The sequence below is a fragment of the Convolutriloba macropyga genome, chromosome 3 (assembly GCF_964194025.1).
Source record: "Convolutriloba macropyga chromosome 3, txConMacr16.3, whole genome shotgun sequence".
Classification (NCBI taxonomy): Eukaryota; Metazoa; Xenacoelomorpha; order Acoela; family Convolutidae; genus Convolutriloba; species Convolutriloba macropyga.
The window spans coordinates 65,944,046-65,969,096 of NC_134470.1; the positions used below are offsets into that span (position 1 = coordinate 65,944,046).

The 25,051-nt window shown below is 36.0% G+C and overlaps 2 protein-coding genes across 2 annotated transcripts; one reads left to right on the forward strand and one right to left on the reverse strand.

Annotated features, from left to right (window-relative positions):
• Positions 1–14,150: 14,150 nt before the first annotated feature.
• On the reverse strand, positions 14,151–14,807 carry LOC142337213 (chromobox protein homolog 5-like). Its single transcript, XM_075386347.1, has 2 exons — positions 14,546–14,807; positions 14,151–14,472 (listed from the first exon to the last, which is right to left on the reverse strand). The coding sequence occupies exons 1-2, from the start codon at positions 14,762–14,764 to the stop codon at positions 14,242–14,244; spliced, it is 450 nt and encodes a 149-aa protein (XP_075242462.1). The 5' UTR covers positions 14,765–14,807; the 3' UTR covers positions 14,151–14,241.
• Positions 14,808–15,220: 413 nt separating this feature from the next.
• LOC142336708 (uncharacterized) lies at positions 15,221–16,388 on the forward strand. Its single transcript, XM_075385621.1, has 2 exons — positions 15,221–15,781; positions 16,335–16,388. The coding sequence occupies exons 1-2, from the start codon at positions 15,221–15,223 to the stop codon at positions 16,386–16,388; spliced, it is 615 nt and encodes a 204-aa protein (XP_075241736.1).
• The last annotated feature ends 8,663 nt before the right edge of the window (positions 16,389–25,051 follow it).

Genomic DNA, 25,051 nt, shown 5'->3' on the forward strand with positions numbered 1-25,051 from the left:
AGGATTACGCCAGCAGTTTTTCAGCATTGCTTTTGACAAATATGAACGGAAAGAACGGCTATTTTGACACCAATTAATCAAACAAACAACAGAATAACAAATTTGTCAGGAGAACCGTAAAATCAGATCAACTTTCTGAATAGGGGGGTCAAATAGCCGTTTTAAAATAAAAAAAGTTAGTGCAATGAACTTGAGAAAAATAGAAAATGCGCTGAAAATCCTGATTTAACGCCAGTTTTAATGAAACGGACTCAACTCAGGCTAACGGATTCACTATTTGCAGTAAGAGTCAAGCCGAACAATTCAGCAAATCTCTACAAATTCAGATTTTAAATAATGACAAACAATTTTTATCTTATATCAACAAGAATATGTTTAAATTGAAAAAAAAAATCCTCTTATCATCTAAAAGACATCAAAAATGTGAAAATCAGTTGAATGTTCACTTCACATTACATTAAACCCCAAAAACTAGTTGAGAATGAAGAAACTAAAAAATTCTCCAATGAAAATATAATACGCTCGAGAGGATCTATTTGGTCCCTCTCCCCATCTTATTGGGCATAAATTTTACGCCTACTCCCTTTACGCTATTAGTATTTTTACATAGTAACATGCTCTATAACAACTCGTAATGGGTGAGCGGGATCATAAAAACACAGGGGGCCGAAGCAGATTAGATCCGGAAAGCAGACGTATATCACCGTCCCACCTACTGATGGTACAACTCATCATCATATGTCAAATATACACTATGTTAAAAAAAACTGAATTCCGATCCACGTCAACGAGTACAATTGATATTAGTCCGGCAGTGTAATTATTTAAATGGATTTATTATTTACATATTATAACAGAAAACTTGAGTTAAATTCAAATTATGTCGCATATTTCAAAATAAAAATTAATTAAGTTTATAAAGTCAACCCTACCAGGAAACAGTAGTTCTAATTCATTTTCCAAATTTAAAGCCATGCCATGTTGAACAAGTAACCTTCCACAAAAAAGGGTTCCTTTTGTAAGCTGAGGAGAAGAAAGTTCTAAGTTGCTTGGGGAAACTTTTTTTGGTCTTGTTTGATTTTATTTTCGCTGGGTAGTTCATTCCAATCTAGTATCGCTAATCTAACAAAAGAGTTTTGCCTTTTTATAGAGAAAAATTTTTGGTCCCAGAACAATTTTTTTGTCCTTATAGACTCATGAAGATTCCAGGTGATTAAAGGACGTCCCGATGTTGGTGAAAAAGCAGGTCGTAACTGTTTTTTTATTTTCCAAAAGTATTGTAATCTTTTTGTTTTTAAAAAGAGTTTTACGGGTAGTATATTCCGACTGCATTTGATATCTTGAACAGATTCAAATTTCTGTCTAAAAAAGGTTGCTCATAATGACCAGTTAAGCTGTTTCTCAACAGACATTATTAAATTTTGCTCAATTGCGTGAATGATAACCGCTGAGTAGTGCAAGTGACTTAATACTAGGGCATTTAGGACAAGTATCAATAGTTTTTGTGGAAATGATTTTCTAATAGCATAAATTGTTTTTATTCCTCGGGCCATTTTTCGTAAGATATGTTTCACTTCCTCTTGAAACGTTAAATTGCTGTCTATGTGACCCCCTAAATATATTACTTCAGGTTTCTCGTCTATTGGAATTGAATCTAAAATTATCTGTTCACTGAAATCATTTCTTTTGCTCTTACCAAATATCATGAATTCAGTTTTAGAGGTATTAACTGTGAGGTGATGTTCATGAAAAAATCGAATAAGTTTGTTTGTATTTTGCTCTAACTTGATTTTGCTTTTGTCAATGGAGGTATCAAAAGTTAAAATAACGGTATCGTCAGCATATTGTATGAGTTCAGTTTCATTGTCAACTCTTGTTGCCATGTCATTAATGTACAGATTAAATAGGAGCGGACCAAGTACTGTTCCTTGTGGTAAACCTCTATGAAGCATTAGTTCATCTGATATGCATCAAAACCTAAGTTGCCTAACTTGATATCCAAAATGTCATAATTGATAGAATCAAAAGCTTTTGATAGGTCAAGAAATGCTGCTGTGACAAAATTGTTAATGTCAAATTGTTTCTGATGAATTCTGTGCAAAATAATAGGGAATCGATGGTAGAAAACTTTTTCCTAAAACCATACTGATTTTCACTTAGTAATTTGTTGTCGTGAACGAACTGACAAATTTGATCCCTCAAGATGGTTTCAATGATCTTAGAAAGGCATGGGGTAATGGAAATTGGGCGATAGTTATTAGGTTCCTCAGGGTCATCTTTCTTGTATAGTGGTACAACATGTGCTCGTTTAAGATCATTGGGGAAGCAAGATAATTTGATGCAGTAGTTCACAAGGAAATTTAAATGAGGCACAATGACGGAGCTTGAGTCTTTAATAGCCCATGCAGGAATGTTTGATGGTCCAATCGGTTTATTTCTCCCCAGTGCCCTAACTGCGTCATGAGTCTTTTTCCGTTACATAGTGAAAGCTAAAAGTTTTTTGTTTAGGATTGCCTGTCCCAGAAGTCTGTAGTGGATGCTGAGGGACTTGGAATTTCCCAAGTGTAGAGAAACGATAGTTCAACAGGTTAGCAATTTTTCTTGTTTGGGTTACATAATCACCAAATACATTTCTTAGACTGTAGATTCTGGGTTTTGTTTTTTCAGAGTTTCTTACTTCATTTATCAGCATCCACTTTTTTCTGTCACTTTCTGCTGCTTCAATAAAATTTCTATGAAATCTGTTGAAATCGTTGTCATTAGAAATACTAAAGTGGTTTTTTAGATCAAAGAAATTTTCATAGTCTTTATCATTCAAAAACCTATCTCGATCGACCATCAGTTGTCTTGATTTAATCAATAAGGCTTTTGGTATTGTTGCCCCGGTTTAAACGAGTAGGAATGGTTTGGTTCTTTATATGTAAATCATAAGGAAGTATTACTGTTTCAAGCCTAGATCTTTCCAAGGTATCTAAATAGTTAATGTTATAGTCGCCCAGAAGTATTATCTTTTCGTTTTTCGTAATTGCATTATCAATCTTAATTGCAAGTTGGTCCAAAAAATCAGTGCTGTTTTGTTTATTGGGGTTATAAGTAACATTCACTAGTAAGGATGGACAAGTTGGTATTTTCAATGAGACCCATACACTCTCAAAATTCCCCGTAAAAAGATTCAAATCATTACGAATTTTTGGAGAAAAAACTATGGAACAAGCATGATAACTCCACCACCTTTTTTGGTTTTCGTTCCGGCAGGCGAAATACGGTCAGATCTGAAACAACAGTATCTTTCTTTTTCAGGATTGAAAACGTTTATATCATCAAACTCACAAAGCCATGTTTCTGTGAAAGAAAAAAAGCAGTTAGGACCAAGATCGTGCACTAGCGTGCGTAGTTCTTTCTTTCTAAGAATGCTTGGTACATTTAGATGATAAATTTTTATTTCCGACTCTCTTCTTAGAGTCATTTTGATAGACTCATTGTATGTTAAAACAGGTCCTGGGTTTGTTTCTATATCACCAGCCCTTAGGAGTAGCGTTAAGCTAATCAGAAAAAGAAACATAGTAATAATTTTACATCCTACAAATAAAAACCCTGTTTGTGGAAGGTACTTAAAAGCTTTTCCAAAGCCTTCGTCGAAAGTTTTTGTTTTGCTATGTAATGTAATTGCCACTGTTGACGCGGGAATTCTTGAGGCCAACAGTAGCAAAACTAAATAAAAACATTTTGATTGTTGGGTTGACGAAAAGAAGATGTTCAATGTCATTTAGTTTAAACAATTGCAACAACAGTTCTCTAAATCATCAGTATTACAAATTATCGTTTTATTGGAATGGGGGTCTTTGATAGGATTGGGCATAATAATTAGAAGCACCTTTATAGTTTAGTGCGGAGTATCTTTGATTCACAGGCTGATAACTTTTGTTATAAGTCGATAAATTATTTCTGTTTGTTTGGGGGTAGTTATGGTTTATTTCGATAATTAGAGCTGTAGGCGTTTTGAGGACTTTTATTAATTAGGCTTTTCTTTTGATAGAGTCCTTTGGAACAGATGCTACCATTAGATGTCAAAAGAAGATGAGAAAGCAGCCAGTTTTTGAGAAGAGACACACCATGCTGGTAGTTTAAATGCACATTATCAAAATATAAGAAATTATATCCAATGGAATCACTACCGTTATTATTATCCTTGTTACTGCACTATTTACATTTTTAATATTAGCATTAAGAAAAGATATCTTGAAAGATGGTTTATCGGAATAGTAAGATGTAATATTATTGATTTCATCAATTTTTTCATTTTTATCCCGATACTGCTCAAAGTTTTTCAATGGTAGTATTTCGCAAACAACGCAAACATCTGGATTGAATTTTTCAATGCATAAGTAAATTAGTTTTTGGTGTTCAAGGAAATTTTCGTTGGCAGATTTACTATTATGTTTCAGCACGTTGTTTGTTCCGTCTTGAATTGCTAATGTTCGGATTTTTTTTGGGTCGTATTTGTTCAAAACTTTAATTTTCTCGTTGTCAGTGGACCCACGATAAGCATGAATTGCGCAGTCGATTAGAATAGATTTGTCGATCTCAACCTTGCCTATTATACTACTGCCAATAACAAGGTTTTCGCATTCCGGTGACAGTTCTTTTTTTGGGAAATCGCGAACCAATTCGTTCGCCTCCGTCATGGTGCCTACTGTTTTATATTCTTTTGCAATTGGAACCCCACCCTGAACCGTCTCACCCCCTACCAGTTGGAGATTAGCCATATACAAACCAGACTCCATCATCTTGTTAAATTTTGTAATTGTATCCTCTATAAATTTCTCTTTTTCTTCCAATTTTTTGTAAGTTTTAACATAGAGCTGGTAAATGTCTTGTTTGTTCAGAGAGGAATACTATTTATCATCGATCACTTTTGTTTATTAAACAATAATATTGCTTTACTGTGTGATTTGAGAGCTGTTATGTGTTTAGAAATGCATGAATAATGCTCAGAATCGAGTGTTTTTGACAAAATTCTTTAAGGTCAAAGAGGAGAAGGTCAGACTCTTTAAGGTCAGTGAGGATATTATTCGAAAGTAAGAGATTGTTCGAAAGTAAGAGAGATTACGTACACTGCGTTACAAAAGTTACGGACATCTAAAGATTTTTAAAAAGCAATACCAACATCAAATAATACATTTTCAGTTCAAATGTTCTCTAATAACGGGTCATTACACATTTAGCATTTTTTAAAATCTAGCTGACTTGTTGTTTAGTTTTCAAACGTTTTCTCTTATCTGCGTCAATTTCGTTCGGAATTTCTTACACTTCTAAACTTTCAAACACAACTGTCTTTTTTCGTTATTCCTGCTCCATTATCGCCCATAAAACTTCAACAGAAATCAGATCTCACTGTATGCCGGCCATTCCAGTACCTTCCACTCCTTTTCTTGGAAAATTGCTGATTATCTTCTATTTATGCACAGGGTCACTATCTTGTTGAAAAGCAAGGTCCTGAAAAATTTTCTTCGTAGTTATTCAAAATTTCTCAACAACCGACAGCAATTAGCTTGTTTGCACGCCCAACAAGCATTTTCCGTTCATCTGATTGTATTGCAGCCCAAAACGTACGTGCTCGCACGTTTGACCTCAAATTTGTTTTATTCAAGAAATTCAGTTTTTCTTCAGAAATGTTGTTTTTCTTCAGACTAACTTCCTGCAACATTTCTGCAGTATTTTTTAAGAAATCGTCTAACTGCACCTATGGATAATGTATCCTAGCAAGAGAAAGCGTTATGAGTCACTCTAAAACGCTCCAGTGAGGTTTTGGGATCTTTTAAACATCGTTAACTAACTTTCTAAATTTTTGACAATTGTCGGGGACTTCCGCTCCATTTTTGGCCTCGAAACTGATGTTTTTCAGGCAACGTTTGTATGCACACTGTATTTTTTCAGTTGTTTTTGTATTTTTGTCCATGAAAATCCGACATCTCGTAGCGAGCCAACTCGGCAAACAGTGAAAGAACAATGCGGTTTAACCAATGAGAACGAAATTTCGTTTAGAACTTCTAATTGCACACCTTTTTTTCGCGCATTGGTGGATATCAGGCTTATGAAGCACGAATAATGCTTTAAAAGCAGAAATTATGCTATACGTAACCTTTTGGTACCATAGGGTATTTATTTATTGACAAAAAGTGAGATAAGAAAAACAGTTGAGCATATAGTTCATCTAAGTAGAACTGGAATAGAAAAGTTACCAGAAAAGAGGTCAAATTAGTCCGACAAAAAACTGCATGAAAAACAACAGGATCTAAGTAATTATTCAACTTATTTGAAAGCAATTGAAAACCATTCACAGATAACACACCCATAATGGGCGTTGCCAATATTTTAAATTCCTCTGACATTTAAAAATAATTCCTTACATAAAATACAAAATCAACAATTATTTAAATCGAAAATATATCTGCCTAAATTTCAAAATTTTGCACCAATGTGTGTAGGAAATAATAGCACAAACAGAGGCCACAATGACAACCGAGTTCGTCGCTATAGTCTTTACCTTGTCTCGTTCCATCAAACTAACAATCGAAAGTTTCCTCGGTTCTTTGAAACCCGAAACTTTTAGTTGTTCGCGGATCAAAGTTTCTATTCTTTCCACGTAATTAATAACAGAATCAAAACACTGAATACTCGTTTGGGCTTTCTTCCAAGGAAGCCCTGCTTTGACTAACGGAAACAAAAGGCCGAATAAATACCCATCAATAGACGATAAATGATCGCCGAGTAAAAACTTCTTTGACTTCAAGTGACCACTAAGAACATCCAAAGCAATCTTCAAATCATGCAAAATTTTCACTTCCAGCTTTGCATTACTGTTAATCAAATCAGTTTCTCCAATCAAGTTCAAAAGTTCTCTTTTCTTGTATTTTGAATACAAAGTCGGAAGAACTACACCCCAAGGAAATGAACAATTTCGTCCAAAAAGCGGCCGACTGTAACTAACTACATTCGAATGCTCACACCAAAATGTGTACAAAAATACAGGATAAATTTTCAATTTGATAAATTCGCGAAGATGAACTTCGGACGCTTGCATCGAGCTCCATAGCAATTGATCGATTTCTGATTGCGTCAAATAATCATCATCTTTCTTAACAGAGACAAGGCTACAAGATTGCATAATTCTGGAAACGGGCGGAACTTCGTACTTGACAGTTGTTCCAATCTCGGGTAACTTTCGGTTGTCACCATTGCTTCTGTCAGATATAAATTTTGTCAAAATCTGCAACGCACTCGGGTCAATTGAGATGCATTCCGAACTGTACAGCCATAAACCAATGCTATCAATGACACTCATTAGCACCTGAAATCACCGTTTCGCGTAAATTTTAGCCTTACAATATTCTGTTGACATAAGACAGCACTGTAAAATTTATTGTGCTTCTTGGTCGAACTGCTTGTATTTTATCTGTCAAAAAACTTCAAGCAAGTTGAAAAATAAATGCCTGTTTTTCATTCCTGGTACAAAATTTTTTGGCAAATTTGTTTGTTTTGAACAAATGGCCAATTGCAAATCAGTTGACGGAGGTGTTCTTACCCTTTTCAAACCAAAAATGTCAACTAATGTCCATTCAGATACCCAATTACGATAGAAGTTATAAAACAAGATTATCAAAAGTAAAAAACAGAAATTTCCTTTGGTCTTCATTAATTTCCGATAATTCCTGCCAAACTGACGTTGTTTTGAGTCTCCTTTCTTATAAATTTAAATAAAGTGCAAAACAAAAAATCCAGATTACAGAGAAAGACAAATTCAATACTGTCTGTTTTCATGCATTTTTTCTTCAAAAATTGGAGTAAAATGAGCTTCCCAATAGCCACCGAAAAAATGTAATTTTGCAAATAAGAAAAAGCTTCAATATTTGAAGTAAGAGGATATAGGAAAACAATTTCATCAGAGTTGCAAACTTTTTTGGTCAAAACAAAGGTTAGTTTCTCACCTTCGCGCTTCGATTATTAGGGTTACTGCTATTAGCTGTTGTTGGGTTAAACCTCTCTAACTACTACGGATTTTAAAGTTCCGAAAACCTTTTCTAGCAATTTATTTAGAGATAGAATTCAGAATTTTTTTACCACTTTCCTAACAAAAACGCAAATTTTCCTTCTTATTGAACGATTGGGATTAGGGTCTCGAAAATTGATAATACCGGTTAGCACCTACAGGAAATATTGCTAAATGCGGTAGTTTCACAAAAATATGACTTAAAACTATCAAAAAAAACGAAGAGATGCGGGCGCAAAGACATTTCATTTACAAAATAAGCGTAAGAGTTATGAAAGAAGCTAGGGAAAGAAGAATTGATACATATCGCATTCTTTAATGAAAAGGCTCTTATTTTGAGTTTCGCGATCGAAAAACGCTATCAATCCTTTATAGAAAACAACTAACCAATTGAAAAAACGGAAAAACAAAAAAAATTTCAAGTTGGAAAACTTTTGCTCCTCCCTTTTCAAACAATAATTTCTCCAGGAATTTTTTCATTGCTTGAAATACTGAATCAAAAAATGAAAATTTCTGAGTTTTTACAAAAAAATCGTTTCTTTTATTCATGAAACCTATAATTGTTGAAACCTTCGTCACTTCAAAAAAAAAAATAGGCTTAAGAGTTATCATAAAAGCTAAGGAAAGCTAAGTTGATACATATCAAATTTTAATATAAGGCTATCAATTCGAGTTTCGCAATCGTTTGCAGAATACAACTACCCCATTCAAAAAAAAGACATCCTCTTCCTTTTTCAAATAATTTTTGTTCGCATTTTATCGCTCGAACTACTGGATTAGAAAATATAAATTTCAGAGTTTTCAAAAAAAGACATTTTTTATTCATGAAACCTATTATTGTGTCCTTCGTTACTCGCAAAAATAAAATTTCGAAGAAACTTACAATTCTACGGAAAAAAATTTTTCAGAGAAAAGTACTTTTCTTCTTTTGGTTGTCTAGAGATAATCAACTCATAGTTAGTTATAGATAAAAAGATCCAAAGAGAATGATTTATTGTTTTCTTTTTTCTTAAAAATACTTATTAAAAGCATGTGATAGAAATAAAGCTTAAATCAAAAACGCACACACCCTACGCGCACACACACAAGAATTAAAAAAAAATCTACAACACATCTGAATGCAATAGGTCAAAGCAAATCAATATAATCTCCTCGATAATAAAATCTATTCATGCGAACGTCGCGAAAATAACATTGGATCAGTGGCTAATGCTCCTTCTTATCACGTTTCAAAGCCCATGTCCATTCCGGACAATCTTTCTTTTTGCTTTCGATGTGTCACCTTTGCAATGCTGCAATATAAGTCTCTAAAGCGTAGTGTTCAGTGCTTAGACATGTGAAAATTAACAGTCACTCAAAAAATATAAAAGAAGACTATATATTTATATAATTTATTTAACCCTTCCACCAAACCATCCACACCAGCACACACAATCACTTAAACACTCACATGCACAAGAAAAGATATTTGTTACTAATTATATTGTTATCACATGGAAAAATGTTATTGATAATCAAACGAAAAGCTTTAAAATTAAAAACATGCCACCCGCACACACACACGCAGCAATTCAATATTTTATATTAGTTACCATTTCTCACCTTTCTATTTACCATTCACCATACCCCCTCTCTCCGCATTTTCTTTCCCCTGTTGCATCTGGTTTCTTTAGATGTGGAGGAGGAGCGCAAGATTCTCACCACATGAACTACCAGAGCCGTGCACGAACTTGGCAATGGACACATCCAGAATCAAGTGCATCACGGAAGAAAAGGCAGGAGCAGCAGTTCACGCAGAAGAGCTGGGCTGTTGGACTTTTGCAACGTTTTCAACTGCTACCATGACCAAAAACTTGACAACGTCGTAGTAATCACCGGTTTAAATGATCATCGCCTTTCCCCCTCCTCTTCCCTTGAACATCTCAAATATGTAATTCAAATAATTCTTGTGAAGTTTAATCCTTCAAACTTGATCATACCTAAGACAATGCACAGTTAAAAACAATTTGCTTAACAAAAACTTGAATTTTGCATTTTATAACATTGACTCCAGTCCTTTAAAGAATTTCATGGTTTCCCCCTGAATTTAATAATTTTGTGATTTCTCGTGTATTCTGTAAAAATTCGGTTCATTTTTCTTTTTATGGAAATCACCTGTTCCTCTAAAATCTAAAGTTCCTCTACAATCGCACTTTAAATTTCATTTTAATAAACCTGTCAATAATGTCCATCTCAGACTTAATTTCTAGCCCTATGTAGCCTTCCTTCCTCATGTCGACTCAGTCTCACTGTAGCCAGTGCCAGCTACAACTCAGAGGCGATGGTATATGGTGCGTTTCCTGTGGTTATATCCACATTAGTTGTGGTTTTGCCTCTGGCTCTGAGTATATATGGATTCGAATGCCGACAATGTGCCAAACGCGCTGCCGATATAATAACCTTTAGACCCTCATCCACCGCTGACTCTGCAAACCCTGATATCCCCTTATCCAGGCAACCCACTCTCTTCACATTGGTCTTTTCATGGCAAAGTCCCAACAACGCTTTACAAGACAAAATCCGAAAAACTACAACACCACAGCCCAGTGGAAAGCACAGTTCTTTAATGTGCACAAGAACCACAGCCCACTGGAAAGCACAGCTCTTTAATGTGCACAAGAACAAAAAGTTTGTGGATACCCTGAATGAGCTACTCCGACCGATAGCAGAAAATAAGCAACATGCAGAGTTTGTCCTCTACGCTGTCATGGTCATTCCACACGGTTCTGTCAACCAGACCATTAGCAGAAGACTCGGGATGTGATGCCAAGGAAAATTAGATGAGCTGTTTTCTGAAAGCAAAGCCCTTCAGCTCCGACTACAAGCTTCAAAGAACAATCAGAATGAAGGGTGCCACTTCAACCGCCTCATGCACCAAGGTAAAGTCTCCAGCGCTATCCGGCAGCAAGACCAAAATCATAAAGAAGGAATTCTATCTCAGTCAGTCAAGAGGTTCGTTGACTGTTCTCAGAGAACAGCACCCAGCTGCAAGCAAAGCCGACCCCGCACTGAAACTAGATGTCGAAAATCATGATCTTCCTTATCATCCTTCAATCTATAAAAAAAATAAGCGCACAAAAAGGCCAACCCAGCTGCATTAAAAACCGATGGCATATCGAAACTGGCATATCGAATTGCCATTGAAACTTAAGCTCCACATTTAGCCACTTACAATGACTCATCTAATCCCGCTTGACAAGAACCCTCTTGTCAGATCTTTAGGAAAAAGGACAGTTTTGCGGAGAATTATCGGGCGATGTATTGTAGCGTGTATCACACAAGCTCTGTAAATTCTAGGAGTCAAAACCCCGCTGTTCCTTGTGCAAAAGTGCGGAATAGAGTATGGCATTCACCCGCTGAGACCTTGCTTTAATGATGACAACGACGCACAACTACTGATTGATGCTAAAAATGCATTCAACCAACTGAATAGAATTTCTTAACTTCACAACATCTACAAGCAGTTTCCTTCACTCACAAGAGCTGTGAATAACTTACCAAGCACCATCTAAGCTGTTTGTCGAAAAAGACAATATTGGCTCAAGAAGTGACAGACAACTCAGGGCGATCCCCTTGCTATGGCAATGTAAGCCATAGCCACGTTACCGCCGATAAGTTGTGTTCAAACCAGCAGCACAGTACAGAAGTGTTATGCAGACGATGGCTCCGCTGCCTGAAAACTAAGAATACTCCGAGATTTTTCATAGCCTTTGTCTTAGTAGCAAACCTTGCGGATATCTGGTGAACGGTCCTAAATGTCAGTTAGTGGTTAAAGAGTCGAAACTGGAAGAGGCAAGAATAATCTTCCCGAATACTGATATCGAAATCACCAAAGGCACACGGGTTTTAGGCTCCGTGATTGGTGATAGCTAATCGTTCTCTGATTTTGCCCTTGCTTACTCGCGTAAAAATACGTCTATGCTTGAGAAACTCCAGTCAATTTCGCAAACATCGACGCAGAATGTTTACAGCTGCTTAACCAAAGACGTCCAACAGACACTTGCTCACTTCAAGCGAACAACGCCCACCTTAACCGACGACCTGAAAGCCGTGCAAGGAACTCTGAATGGGAAAATTATACCAGCCATAACTGGTCTCGACCACTGGATGGAATCCATCGGAGTATTTACGCCCTACCCTTGAAGCTGGGTGAGTTGAAAACAGCTAACTCGATTGCAGATAGACCTCTGGAACCCCCTTAAACAACCATGACCCTATCCAGGCGGAGCTCATTCAAAATCGTTTCCAACAGGATATCAAAATGGCCCCAATTAAGGAAGAGAAAACCAAGCCAGATAGTCTGAAAGAAGAAATGAATCAACAGAAAAAAAACTCTTTGGAACTCGCTTAACAAAAGGACGCTTCGAGCTAGTTAAATGTCCTGCTACTCAAAAAGTAAAATTTCTGTCTAATGAAGTTGAAGTTTTGCGATGGACTAGACTTACAACAATATGGCCGGGAAAAGTTCAACATCATGGATGCCCCACATTGTGCAAAAGACGGGCACACTCACATTCGCCATAACAAAATCCGAGAAACGTTTGTAGTTTGATGAACGAGGTTTGTTATGATGTCCAAATAGAGCCAAACGTTCAATCGCTTGAAGAAGAATCCTTTCCACACAAGCACTGATCCTTATTACAAGCACTGATAACGAGGCTCGACTGGACATCAAAGCTAATGAACTCGGTGAAACTCGATTCTCTAGGACTTTTTTCAATGTCAAAATTTTTGACCCCCTCGCCCGGAAACTATCAAAGATGCCTACTCATATCACGAACACCTTAAAAATTTAAAATATGAGACCCGCATTATCGAAGTTGGAAACAGTTCTTTCAATCCTCTAGTTTTTGCCTGTTTTGGTAGTGATGGCCCCTCCGCCACCAAAGTAATAATAAAGTTAGCCAAAAAATTAGCCTACAAGAAAAACGAACGCTACTCAGACACCAACAACTTAATCCGAACCAAGGTAAGTTTCGCACTCCTTCGGAGCTGTCCCTTATATCTCAGGGAATGTAGAGCCGTCAAGAAGTAATACACACCTGCCGATTTTTCCGAGTCTGCAACTGCTGAAGAAGGAAGGCTGCACAGTTCATAATTCACTAGCCTCGAATTCTTTCTTTTCTAATTATACTTCATTGCCTCCTACTTGTTGAACTAATTTTACTAGACAGTGCTAAAAGCAGCTATTTGATTCAGCTTAGGTCAATGACCTTCGCTATACATCCATTGTGTTTACCTTCTGTTTGACGATGCTTTGAGCATGGGTTTTTGTGGTAAATTTACATACGCTGCTGTGATGTTTCATAGTGGGGGCTCACTGTTCGTCCATTGGGTGGATCACACCCCCGATTTAATTTTATAAGAATAAATTTTATTTCTAAAAACACTTAGAGACGAAAGAATAAAAGAAGAGAAATTGATAGTAGGGGTGAAAGAAAGAAAGCAAGAAAGAAAAAAATGGACAAGTAGGAAAATAAGACAGAAAATAAACAGAATGAGAGCGAAATGTTGACAAAGGAACGAATATGATCTTTCTCACTATAGCTTCCCACGATATAGCATCTCCGAGTATGATTTTTTCACGGAAATGGGCGTATACGTTATATGATCACTAAGTGGGGCTACAGCGGGAAAAACTGAGCGCATTTTTCAAGTCTTTAATATTCCCAGTTAAAAGTCGTTTTTCATCTTTTCCTCCACCATACGCATATGCAATACATATCGAAGGAACTCAATATGATCTCTACTAATTTAAGATATATTCATGCTATCGTCGCCAAAATCCATTTGGCTCAGTGGTTAATGCTCCTGTTTAACACTCCGTAGACCCGGGTTCAATTCTAGACATGTGACAGTTATTACGTCACTTAATTAATATATAAAATTCTATATTTAAATAGTTTATATAACCCATCCACCAACCCAAATGCACATACACACGCGCAAACGCAGCCACATGCTAAAGGGATGACGTTTCTTTTATTTTCTCTACAAAAACCATAAACAGAGAAGTAAAAATTTGACCGCGCAAAAGCCTAGCACCCCATTTTCAAGAAAATGCTGGAAACAACTGAATTAATTAATAAAACATCAATAGCGCACAAAACAACGTAAAATCAAGACACAAAAGCATGAAAATTCTCAATAATCTACACGTCGTCTAGTCGGGAGCCATTTTGCCACATGATCATTGATCGGTAGAAATCAATAACATACTGAGGATATTTATCAATCGCATCCACGCGTCTGATCAAGTCAATATTCTCGGTGCCTTCCCATTTTATGAGGAAAAAAGTTTCCCCTTTTTCGTCCATACCGCAGTCAACTATCTTCTGAGCTGGACGAGCCTCAACTTCCGTTGGTTTTCCTTTCCCCTCCTTCTAAAATAAATTGCATTAGTTCAAGTAAATAATAAAACTGAAACTGTCAACTGAATTTTGGCATATACGTCACCTTTTCCGGTTGACCAAACAAATGTTGCTGCACTCTTTCAAGCACTCTTTCAAATTCCTGAACTTTCAATGAACAAGTCAAGTTTTCTGAGAATTCCCATGATGCACCATGCAAATCACATCCGCTCCACTTGATTAGGTATTCTATTTTACCTTCATTTCTTTCCCTCTTATCCAGTATTCGATCAACAATTTTTTGATTACCGCCAAAAACTGACATTAGGCTCAACTACAATGCTAATCTGAAAAGATTGTGAAGTACGATACCTAGATTGAACATTAACTGATCAACCCAGAACTCACGCCTTTCATTCTTCCGAATTTGAATTTCTAAAAAAATTGGGATCTGTTCTGTTCCCCCCCCCCCAATATTTTTTATTACCCCCAGTTACAAATTATACGTTGTTACATAGCACGTTACTATGTAAGAAAAGAGCACGTGCACCTGGGGGTCATAAAAGATTTATGCCCACTAGGCTGTGGGGGGGGGGGGGTAAAACAGAATAGATCCCAAAATTGGGCAGCTTTTTACGCAAATATAGCTATTTATTGTCCAAAAAGACCAAAGATGAGTGAATATAAATGATTTAAATACAAAACGGAGTAATTTTGATTTCTGGGTTTTTCTTATTGTAGCCCAATGCGAAAGCCCCCAATTTACTAAATGAAATCCATAATGCCAATCAGTTTGATTCGTAATAGAGAAAGTGATGATCTAACAATAAAAACGGAGAAACTGATAAATAGCAGTTTGCATCAATTAATGAAACAGGAAAAGATAAGTGAAAAGATTTATCACAGGCTCAGGACAACTGGGTCGCAACCGGTCAGGCTTTATGGACTTGCTAAAGTACATAAAAACGATACGTTGCTTCGGCCCGTTCTGTCAATACTCGGAAGCAGTTACGATACAAAATTTCTGTCTCCCTTTTTCGAGAGGTTACCAGGTGCAAACATTGAGACCGACACGAAAGATGCCAGAGCCGCTTTAGAGGCTACCATATTAGATGAAGATAAGCTATTAGTATCTCTCGATGTTAAAAGCATGTACACCAAGGTACCGGTTGAGGAGGCAATTGAAATTGAGCATGAACTGTACTCCAGTGATGAGGTTCCCGAGATTCCGAAGTCAGCTATGAAGAGCCTTTTGAAACTAGTCGTAACCAATGTTCACTTTAAGTGGAATAAAATGTGCTATACTCAATCAGACGGTTTAGCAATGGGTGCTTCGCTGGCGGTAAATTTGGCAAATTGGTGGATAAATTTTTTTGAAAATTCCTTGCAGAACCAAATAAGGGAAGAGAGAACAAAACTCCTGACATGCAGGGAATTTGCATTGATTGTAACCGACGCAATACTTTTAGAGGGAAAGGAGTCGAGTGCGAATCATGCAAAAGCTGCTTTCATGCAAAATGCCAAGCTATCACTGACAAGGAATATAAGAACAAGCAGGAAATTGTATGGATCTGTTCCTATTGTGCAGAAAAAGGTAGGACAGAGGACACGCAGAAATTGAAATTATTCAAGAGGTATGTGGATGACAAAAAGTGCAATGTCAAGAGGAATCCTCTATATTACCTTGAGTATGCAAATTCTGTTCACAAAAACATACAATTCACTCCTTAGACAAGCAACGGTAGTGGAAGCCTGGCATTCCTAGATCGAAACATAACTGTAAACGAAGATAGGAAAATTAACTGTCAACGGTATCAGAAATTGACCGATACTGGCATAATCCCACATTTCGGTAGCTGTGCACCGTTACAACATAAAAAATTATGTGATTCAAGGGACTGTGCATAGGATCTCCAATGCAACCAATGACTGGCAATTCTTTGATGTAGTTTTAAGAGAAATCAAAGATTTGGACTGACGATCAGTATCCAACTGAGTGGTCATCGAGTATTGTTAATGAGACGTTGGATAAAATAGTCACGAAAGAAAAAGGTTACAACCAAAACCCCCAAAAATGAAGTACATCTCAAAACAGTTTAAAGTTTTTTAAAAAATGAGCTTAAAGCGAGGTATTCAATACAGAGGAAAGATCACTCTAAATTTTGCGAGCAGACTGAAAAAATTCTGTAATGTTCAAATCATTTTTACAACGAGAAAATTAAGAACTTGCTTGCCCACACTGAAATAATCTTTTGATAAGAATCTGAAATCCCATGTGTATAAAAAGTTACATGTAATGGATGCAGTTCCATCTATGTTGGCCAGCCGACATGTTAACACAAGAATTTCATAGCATCAAAAGAATGATTCACCAGTGGGACAACACATCGTTGAATGTTTTGGTACAGCGCATAAAATTGAATGGGAGATTCTAGATGCATGTCGCGGGGTTGAAAAACTAATGATAACAGAAGCGATATACATAAAAAACTGAAACATCAATTAAATACGCGCGACGAGCACCGGGAGCGCGAATTGACATTAAAGTATTAGATTAAATCAAAACAAGTTGATTTTTGAATTTCAAAAATTATTTTGGTGCACGTTAATTCGAAATTTTGTAAGCCCCAACAAGTACACGAGAAAAACAAAAAGGAACGTTATTAAAAACTATTTTTAGGAATAGAAAACAATACACCCGGGATTTTCAAAAGATCCGGAATAACGATTGAATTATTTTGGTTCTGTAAATTTTAACAAAATGTAAATGTGATTTTAACTGTAAATAATTTCAAAAATTTGTTGTAATTTTAACTCATTTCTTAGAATTCAATAGATAGAGTCAAATGCAAACTTATATACACTGTAAACAATTTCATTCGATTGTTAAACGTGACGATGAACGCAATGTTCGAAATCGTTCGTTGTTTTAAATCAATTGAATCTTTAATTGTAATTCCTTCTTCTCTGCATTATTGGATTGAACTGACAAGGCTAGCAAAATATAAACTTTAAAAGAACGGCATTTTTGGTCAAATTTCAGCTAAATTAGAGCAACCAAGTTATTTAATCCCAAAACGAAAACGACAATCTTATTCTAAATTTCATTCTGTCTTTCTCATTATGGCCAACAGCTTGGTGGGAATGAAGCGTTTAATCCCTCCTCCAAAAAGTAAAACATCCCATAAAGGAGCGCAGACTTGTTAAAACGGCTAAAACATCGCCACAAAACGCCTTCACTTACGACAGCTGAAGAAAACTTTTGTTTCTCACTCCAAAGACTCCTAATACTCGGAATCTTTTCCTGCACGCAGAAGAACTTTCAGAAATCATTGCTGCCGTCGTTTTTGTTTCGCTACCGATGCTGCACCTCACTTGTTTTCGCTACGGACTCGGGAGGAGGGACTCAACATCAGGAAGCCACTAGAACACGACGCGACTATGCTGGGTAACCCACTGCTTGTGAGCCTCCTGGGTTAGAAGACTTCGCGAACGTTTACCTCATATAGGAGAATCACCCACCATAAATGCAACGTTCACTTAATAGGATGATAACTTGCAAATAAGTTACTCCGCTCGTTAACTGAATACAGACATCCCCTAGTCGAATTGGCAGTCGAACGAGCCCCGAACTGAATCACTACGTTCCCACTGAAACACTTAAGTTTCACGCACAGAATAGAGTTAGGTGACGGTTTTATATTGCCCTATGCTCTCCACTGGACCTGCAATAATTTAAAAATGGCGATTAGCTTTGAAACTGAACTACCGCCCCGACGCAAAGTAGATGCTAACATTCGATGTTGGAAGCACCCCTGAACTCGAAAGCCGTATGAAACTTTTAAAATCAAGTTCAAGTGAGTAGTCACAAACATGACTGAGACCCAATATTCCTCATACCTCTTTATTCTTCGCAGGTTTTCATATACATAGAGAAGACCCCGAAAAGGGAGCAAAATGCTAGACTAGCCAGGGAGGAGCGTTGAAAGCAATTAAAATCGACATCTCACACAGAAGGTATCCCATGAAGGCAGCTTCAATATCATCACCGGTGCTCTCAAACTATTGCTGACCAATTGGGGAAACAAGTCGTCCTTGTTTACCTTCGAAAACAGTCTCTAAAATCCTGTCTGAGAAAGGCTTTCTGAAGATTTTCAACCAGAAAAAGAACCAACTGGAAGTGCTTCTCACTGAAGCTCAGCAAAATGATTGGTATGCTTGGTTCTGGCAAAAATTGAAACGCACATCCCGAAAGCAACCCGACATCGAGTAAATCTGCAACCATTGACATCAATGGTTTCGTCGCATCTAATGAAGAAAATCAATACGCTGTGGGAACATGAAAATTTTAGCTTGTCTCAAACACTGAAAATAAAGAAGATGTTCTGTATACTGGCTGAAAGAGTGAGCAGTGATTAATCTCAACAAAAACCGAATTTCAACAGAAAAAAAATTAAACTTCTAAAGATATCTGAAAAGTAGGTTGCCATGAGGTTTTCAAAAGCAAGGCAACCAGCCCAAATGAAATTAGCAAGGCTGTTCTCAAAAACTGATGCGCATCTCTTGCAAAATCTTTGAAATACTTTGTGAAACTAAGATCAACAAAGGGCTGTACCCTAACCCTTGAAAATAGCAAACGTGGGTTCGGTATATAGGCAGGTTGAGCGAATGCAAATCGAAAAATAGAGATGAATCAACCTGCTCTGTAATAAATTCAAGTGTTCAAGAAAGTACCCTTGGAGTCACTCCATAGTTTTCTAGAGAACCAGATGCAAAACCAATTTGGTTTTCGCAAAGCCATACTTGCAGTACTACAATTGACAACTTTTTTCAATGTTTCATACATTCAGTTGGACGATCCATAATCTACTGAGCCAATTTACTGTACTTAGACTTTGCAGGGCGCTCCACAAGGTACCCCATAACCGACTGCTCAAGGAAATGGTATACTCAGGTATAAAACGAAACAATCAAATAACAAACTGTTAGTCTCTATCTCTTGTCAAAAATCTAACGTCAGTAATGTCACAAGCGGAGTTCCGCAAGATTCATTCTAGGTCTCCTGTTGTTGTTGGTTTTTATTTACGGCCTTCCAGAAATACTAACGAAGTGCCAAAGTTTCGGCTGTAAGGATGATTTTATGATTTGGTGAAATAGTAGTATATCAAACAACCCAGAAAGACCTTGGTGTGGTTGTTGCAAGCAACCTAAACTGAGCTGACAACAGCCATCAACTAACTTAAAAAACTACATCCTAAGTTTTTATACTGCTGAACACATGACTACAAAAAACAGACAGCAACTTCTACGTAAGAACGGAACGCCTGGCAATTATTTTCAAGATGTTTCAAATGTTCCAAATAATCTGATGTAAAGACTACAGTCTTGACATCAGATTTTTCTCTGGTCACACTATCCTCTTCTAATAAAAAGAAATGTAATTTTTTAAATTGCAAAATAATTTTTTTTGGCAGCTTGTTTTAATTTTTGTCTGCAAGGTTGCAATTTGTATTCAATTCTTTTAAAAACCAATTTATTCTGAGGAAACAGTGGCTCAATTTTTTCAATTTTTATAGTAGTAGCAGTAAAATTGCTTCATGAGGCATTATATATTTTTAAAAAATCAGAAAAAATATTTATAATGTTCATTCTCAAAATATTCATTAACAGCAGCAAGTAAAAAAGTTTCATATTTACTTTTACAAAGTCAGAAGTCCATTAAAAAAAGAAAGAAAGAATTTATTTCTTTGATCAAGTACCAAATAAGTAACAGCAAGTACAAAAAACAAACGTAAATATTGACTCGTACAAACATGATCAAAGTGGATAGGCATTGGGCTATTTAAACCCACACGCCCTGCCCTTAAAAACTCAGCAAAGATGTTCCTATGATAACAAAAACAAAAAAAAATGAAGAAATGAAAAAATACTTAAAAAATATTTTTGCTACATTCTTCAGAAATTAACAGCGGCCTAATTAAAGCTCAAAGCTCGTTAAACCTACTTGAGGCCTTCAAAATAAATTAGGTCTCTAAAATTGCTCGGTTTAAAAATTTTTCTTAAGTTTTTCAGAAACAATTTTAGCGGGAAAAATTCAAAAATTTTGAAAAATTGCCATAATTCGGAAACTAGAAGGAATTGAGAGCTCATATTTTCTCATAAAAATCCCCCTCTCTGGTGCATTTTGTATTGAATCATATAATCTAGGAAAACTTCAAAGTCAGCATTAAAGTGTGCTAAAGGAATTTCAATCAACATTAGGTTCGTTGAAGTCACCCGTGATTATAATTTTGAAATCGTGAGTAGGAATGAATGGAGGTGACTATTAGTTCCAATCAACTCTGTATTTATTGCCTCTCGGAGGATTATAAACACATATATTAATAAGTAATTACTGGTTTGAGTGAAGAGTGAAGTTTCACGGCACAGGTAAAACCACAAGACATTTTTAGTGCTTCAAACTTAACAGGGGATTTGCAAAGAATGAGAACACTTCCGTATTCCCCAATTTTGCGATCAGCTCGAGTTGCTGTTACATAGTCAGGATTCAAAGAATCATTGTCGACGAAATTATCATCGAACCAAGATTCACATAAACACACTATATCAGGATTGTGAAGTGATATCAAGATAGTTTACTGGATTCGTTTGTTAATAAACAGAAAATAGCGGGAAATGAGAGTGAGCAGTAATAAGTTTAGTCAATCACAGAAAATTTCATTCCCGTCGACAAAGAGCTTGAGGTTTCGAATTTTAATTTTTGACCTAACTACATTGTTTTACAACAGCTCGTGACTTTTTTCAGGACCTTTTTTTTCTTGTCTAGCTTGTTAAGATAATTCAGGCACTACAAGAACACCTTTATCTTGATAGAGGCAATATTCAATTGCTTTGCTTCTACACTTTCTGGCGTCCCATACATTAGCAGAAGTATCAAAAAGATGACGATTTTTGTCTTGCGCGTATCTTCCAAGACGACGGCAGTCCTCTATATTGACATCCACCAATTCCGTAGCATATTGTCTCGGTAGAGTTTTTGTCACTGAGTAGACGTTCGTTTTGATTTTTTAGTTCGGAATTTTCAGTCACGCCAATGAACTTGAGTTGCCTTTTAAAAGTAAAGTCAACGTTTGAGACTTGTTGGTAAAATGTCCGAGACTGAGGTTGAAATTCAATTGAATCTAAACAAAAAACGTGAGCTGAAACTTTGCTAAAAAGCTAAAAAAAAAACTCATTTTTTACAGGCCATCATTCCCTACAACAAGTTGAACTCAAGGGATTCCATATTTATGTCAGTTTAATAATCTACGATTTTTCCTGTAGGTTTGTCAAACTTCTCAGTTCAAATTCTGATGAAGCGCATTATCTGAATATCATGCTATAATAAACGACGGCATAAAGATGACCTGCTCAACAAACAAGACTACAGTCTTGACAACAGATTATTCTCTGGTCACACTATCCTCTTCTAATTAAAAGAAATGTAATTTTTTAAATTGCAAAATAAATTTTGTTGGAGCTTGTTTTAATTTTTGTCTGCAAGGTTGCTATTCGTTTCAATTCTTTTAAAAAGCAATTAATTCTGAGGAAACATTGGCTCATTTGTTTCCACTTTTATAGTAGTAGCAGTAAAATTGATTCATGAGGCATTATATGTATTTTTAAAAAATCAGAAAAAATATTTATAATGTTCATTCTCAAAATATTCATTAACAGCAGCAAGTAAAAAAGTTTCATATTTACTTTTACAAAGTCAGAAGTCCATTAAAAAAAGAAAGAAAGAATTTATTTCTTTGATCAAGTACCAAATAAGTAACAGCAAGTACAAAAAACAAACGTAAATATTGACTCGTACAAACATGATCAAAGTGGATAGGCATTGGGGTATTTAAACCCACACGCCCTGCCCTTAAAAACTCTGTAAATTGGGCATTAGGAATATTTCAGCAAAGATGTTCCTATGATAACAGAAACAAAAAAAATGAAGAAATTGAAAAAAAACTTAAAAAATATTTTTGCTTGAAAAACTGCGATAACTCAGAAACTAGAAGGAATTGAGAGCTCTTATTTTTTCACAAAAATTCCATTCTCAAAGTTGATGTCGGATAGCATATATCCAAGGCGTCATTTTAAGGATTTGCTAGAAAAATTATTCAAAGATGTATTTCGCTATATCACCGTTATTAACCAAAAATGTATCCTTAAATTTATGATATAAACTTTTTACAACTTTTTCATTTGATCCAATAATATTGTAGGGAAGAACAACGGCTTTGCTCAATGCATTGAAGAGCTTCGAAGCTCTGAATTTAACTGATTGTTTTTCAATCATTCGCTGACGGTGCCATTAGTATTGTTTTTGATGCACTTCGCGTAGGTCTCGATGACAAAAACGAAAACAAATAATTATGGCAACTTTCAGAACTTAAACCACTCAATGATTCCAAAACTAGCTTCAATAACTTGTATATCTGAAGCTGGTAGATGTTAAGAAAATTATTTTTTTTTACAAAGATGTCATTAGCACTGACGGATTTTTAATAAATGAGTTTGAGTATATTTTTTGTAAGTTGTAAATGGGCAACAGGTTGCCATAGCTGCTGCACCTGTAGACTAGTATGCCATATTGGATGATAGAACTTATGTTCGTTTTATAATAATCAATAAGCTTGTTACGCAGAGCATAAGATCAGTTTTATTTATCGTCGCATTCTCATGGACTTGAATCATCACCCTTCCGCCATAATTGTTACGATTTTTTACTTCAATGTTCGAGTATCCAAACAAACGAAAATTAGAAGTATCATCATCATCATCTAAGTGTCTCCGTAAAGCGTATGATTTTGGGAAGTGATTCAAGTCCATATATAAAAGATTCCAATTTCAGCAGTTTGTTCCTGATTGAGCGGATGTTTAAATCCAGACAGATATCATCTGGGTGGGCTAAGATGCAGAGGGTTTATCACGGGACAGTAGGGGTTTGTGGAGGGGTTCAAGAGACTTGTGAGTTATTTTTTGGGGAGAAACACCATTAAACAGGCAAGAACGTCAAAGACGGGGCAGTTAATTAATTTACTTTTAACAAACATGTCATTAGCACTGTCGGATTGTTTAGTGAGTCTTGATTTCAGCACGAATAAATGAGAGACAAGGAAAACTTGAAGTCAATTAAAATGCCGAATTATTTACATACGGGCTCAAAGGAAATCTACTTTTTATCAATATCATACCTATTTCTGCTTGATTTCAAATTCATTTGAATGGTCTTTTTAAAATTCAAACAAAGTTCATTAGCATCTAGCCAGAGTTTAACATTATCAATTTCTCTTTCCTCTAACTCGCATGACTTATTAAGAAACGTAAGATTTTTATCATCTGCAAAAAGGAGGACTTGAGCGTGTTTACAATGATTTGGTAGGTCATTTATGAAGATAAGAAAAAACAGGGGGCCTAGTATAGACCCTTGTGGTACTCCATGTTGTACTTTCAACCATTGCGAGGAAATTCAATTGACTTTTATTTTTTGCATTCGGCTTACGAGATAAGATTTCAACCAACACAAAACAATTCCTCTTATTCCATATCTTTCTAATTTATAAAGTAAAATTGTGTGATCAAGTGTATCAAACGCCTTCCGTAGATCCAATAAAAGCAGTTTATGTTCTTAACATTCCAGTTTTCCCTTTTCTCCAATAAATCAACTAAAACATTGATGATACTATGCTTGTTTCGGAAGTCGAATTGACAGGGTGAGAGGAGCCCGAATTGCTCTAAGAGATTGTATTACACTGTATACATAGCACGCTCAAAAATGTTACTGCATACAATTGAAAGTGAAAAAGGGCAGTAGTTATTTTCTTCTGATTTACTGCTTTTTTTGTGTAGAGGAAGTATCTTCGCATTCTTGGGCAATCCAGGGAAGAATCTATGAGTGAAGGAACAATTAATAATGTGTGCCATGAAGCGAACTGTAACAGGGGCTGATCAATTAATTATTATATTACTTAAGCCATCATCACTAGATGATGTTTTGTGAGCCAAGCTATCAATGAGCCCCTCAACTTCAAACGTTGAGACCGAGTTGAAATAAAAAAAGACTTTTCATTGTCTGGAATGGGAATAGGAGGCACTTTATTGATCGACTATTGAAAACTATTAGGTACATTGACAAAATATTGATTGAACATTTCTGCCACGTCACCGAGAGAGGGTGACTGGTTCGCTTCATAACAAACGGTTAGAATAGGAATAGTTTTTGAGTGCGAACTTCTGCCACTGATTTTCTTAAGTAAATGATAAGTTTGTCTTGAATCACCAATGCAAGATATAAACTTATCTGCAAAGTCAGACTTTTTTATTTTTTGTATGCGTTTCCGAATTTTCTAAAACTTAATTTTGAAATTCGCCAGATATTCGGGATTATTGGGATTACTTTTTTTTTCTATGAGCTTTGTTACGCTTTTTTTTAGAGATTTTTCAAGGAATTTGTCAACCATATAGGTTTGTTATTTGATTTGATTTCCTTTTCCTTCTGCAATGGGGCAAACTTATCAAAGACCTTGATGAAACTTGAGATAAAGATTTCAAAAACAATGCTTGGATCATGACTACT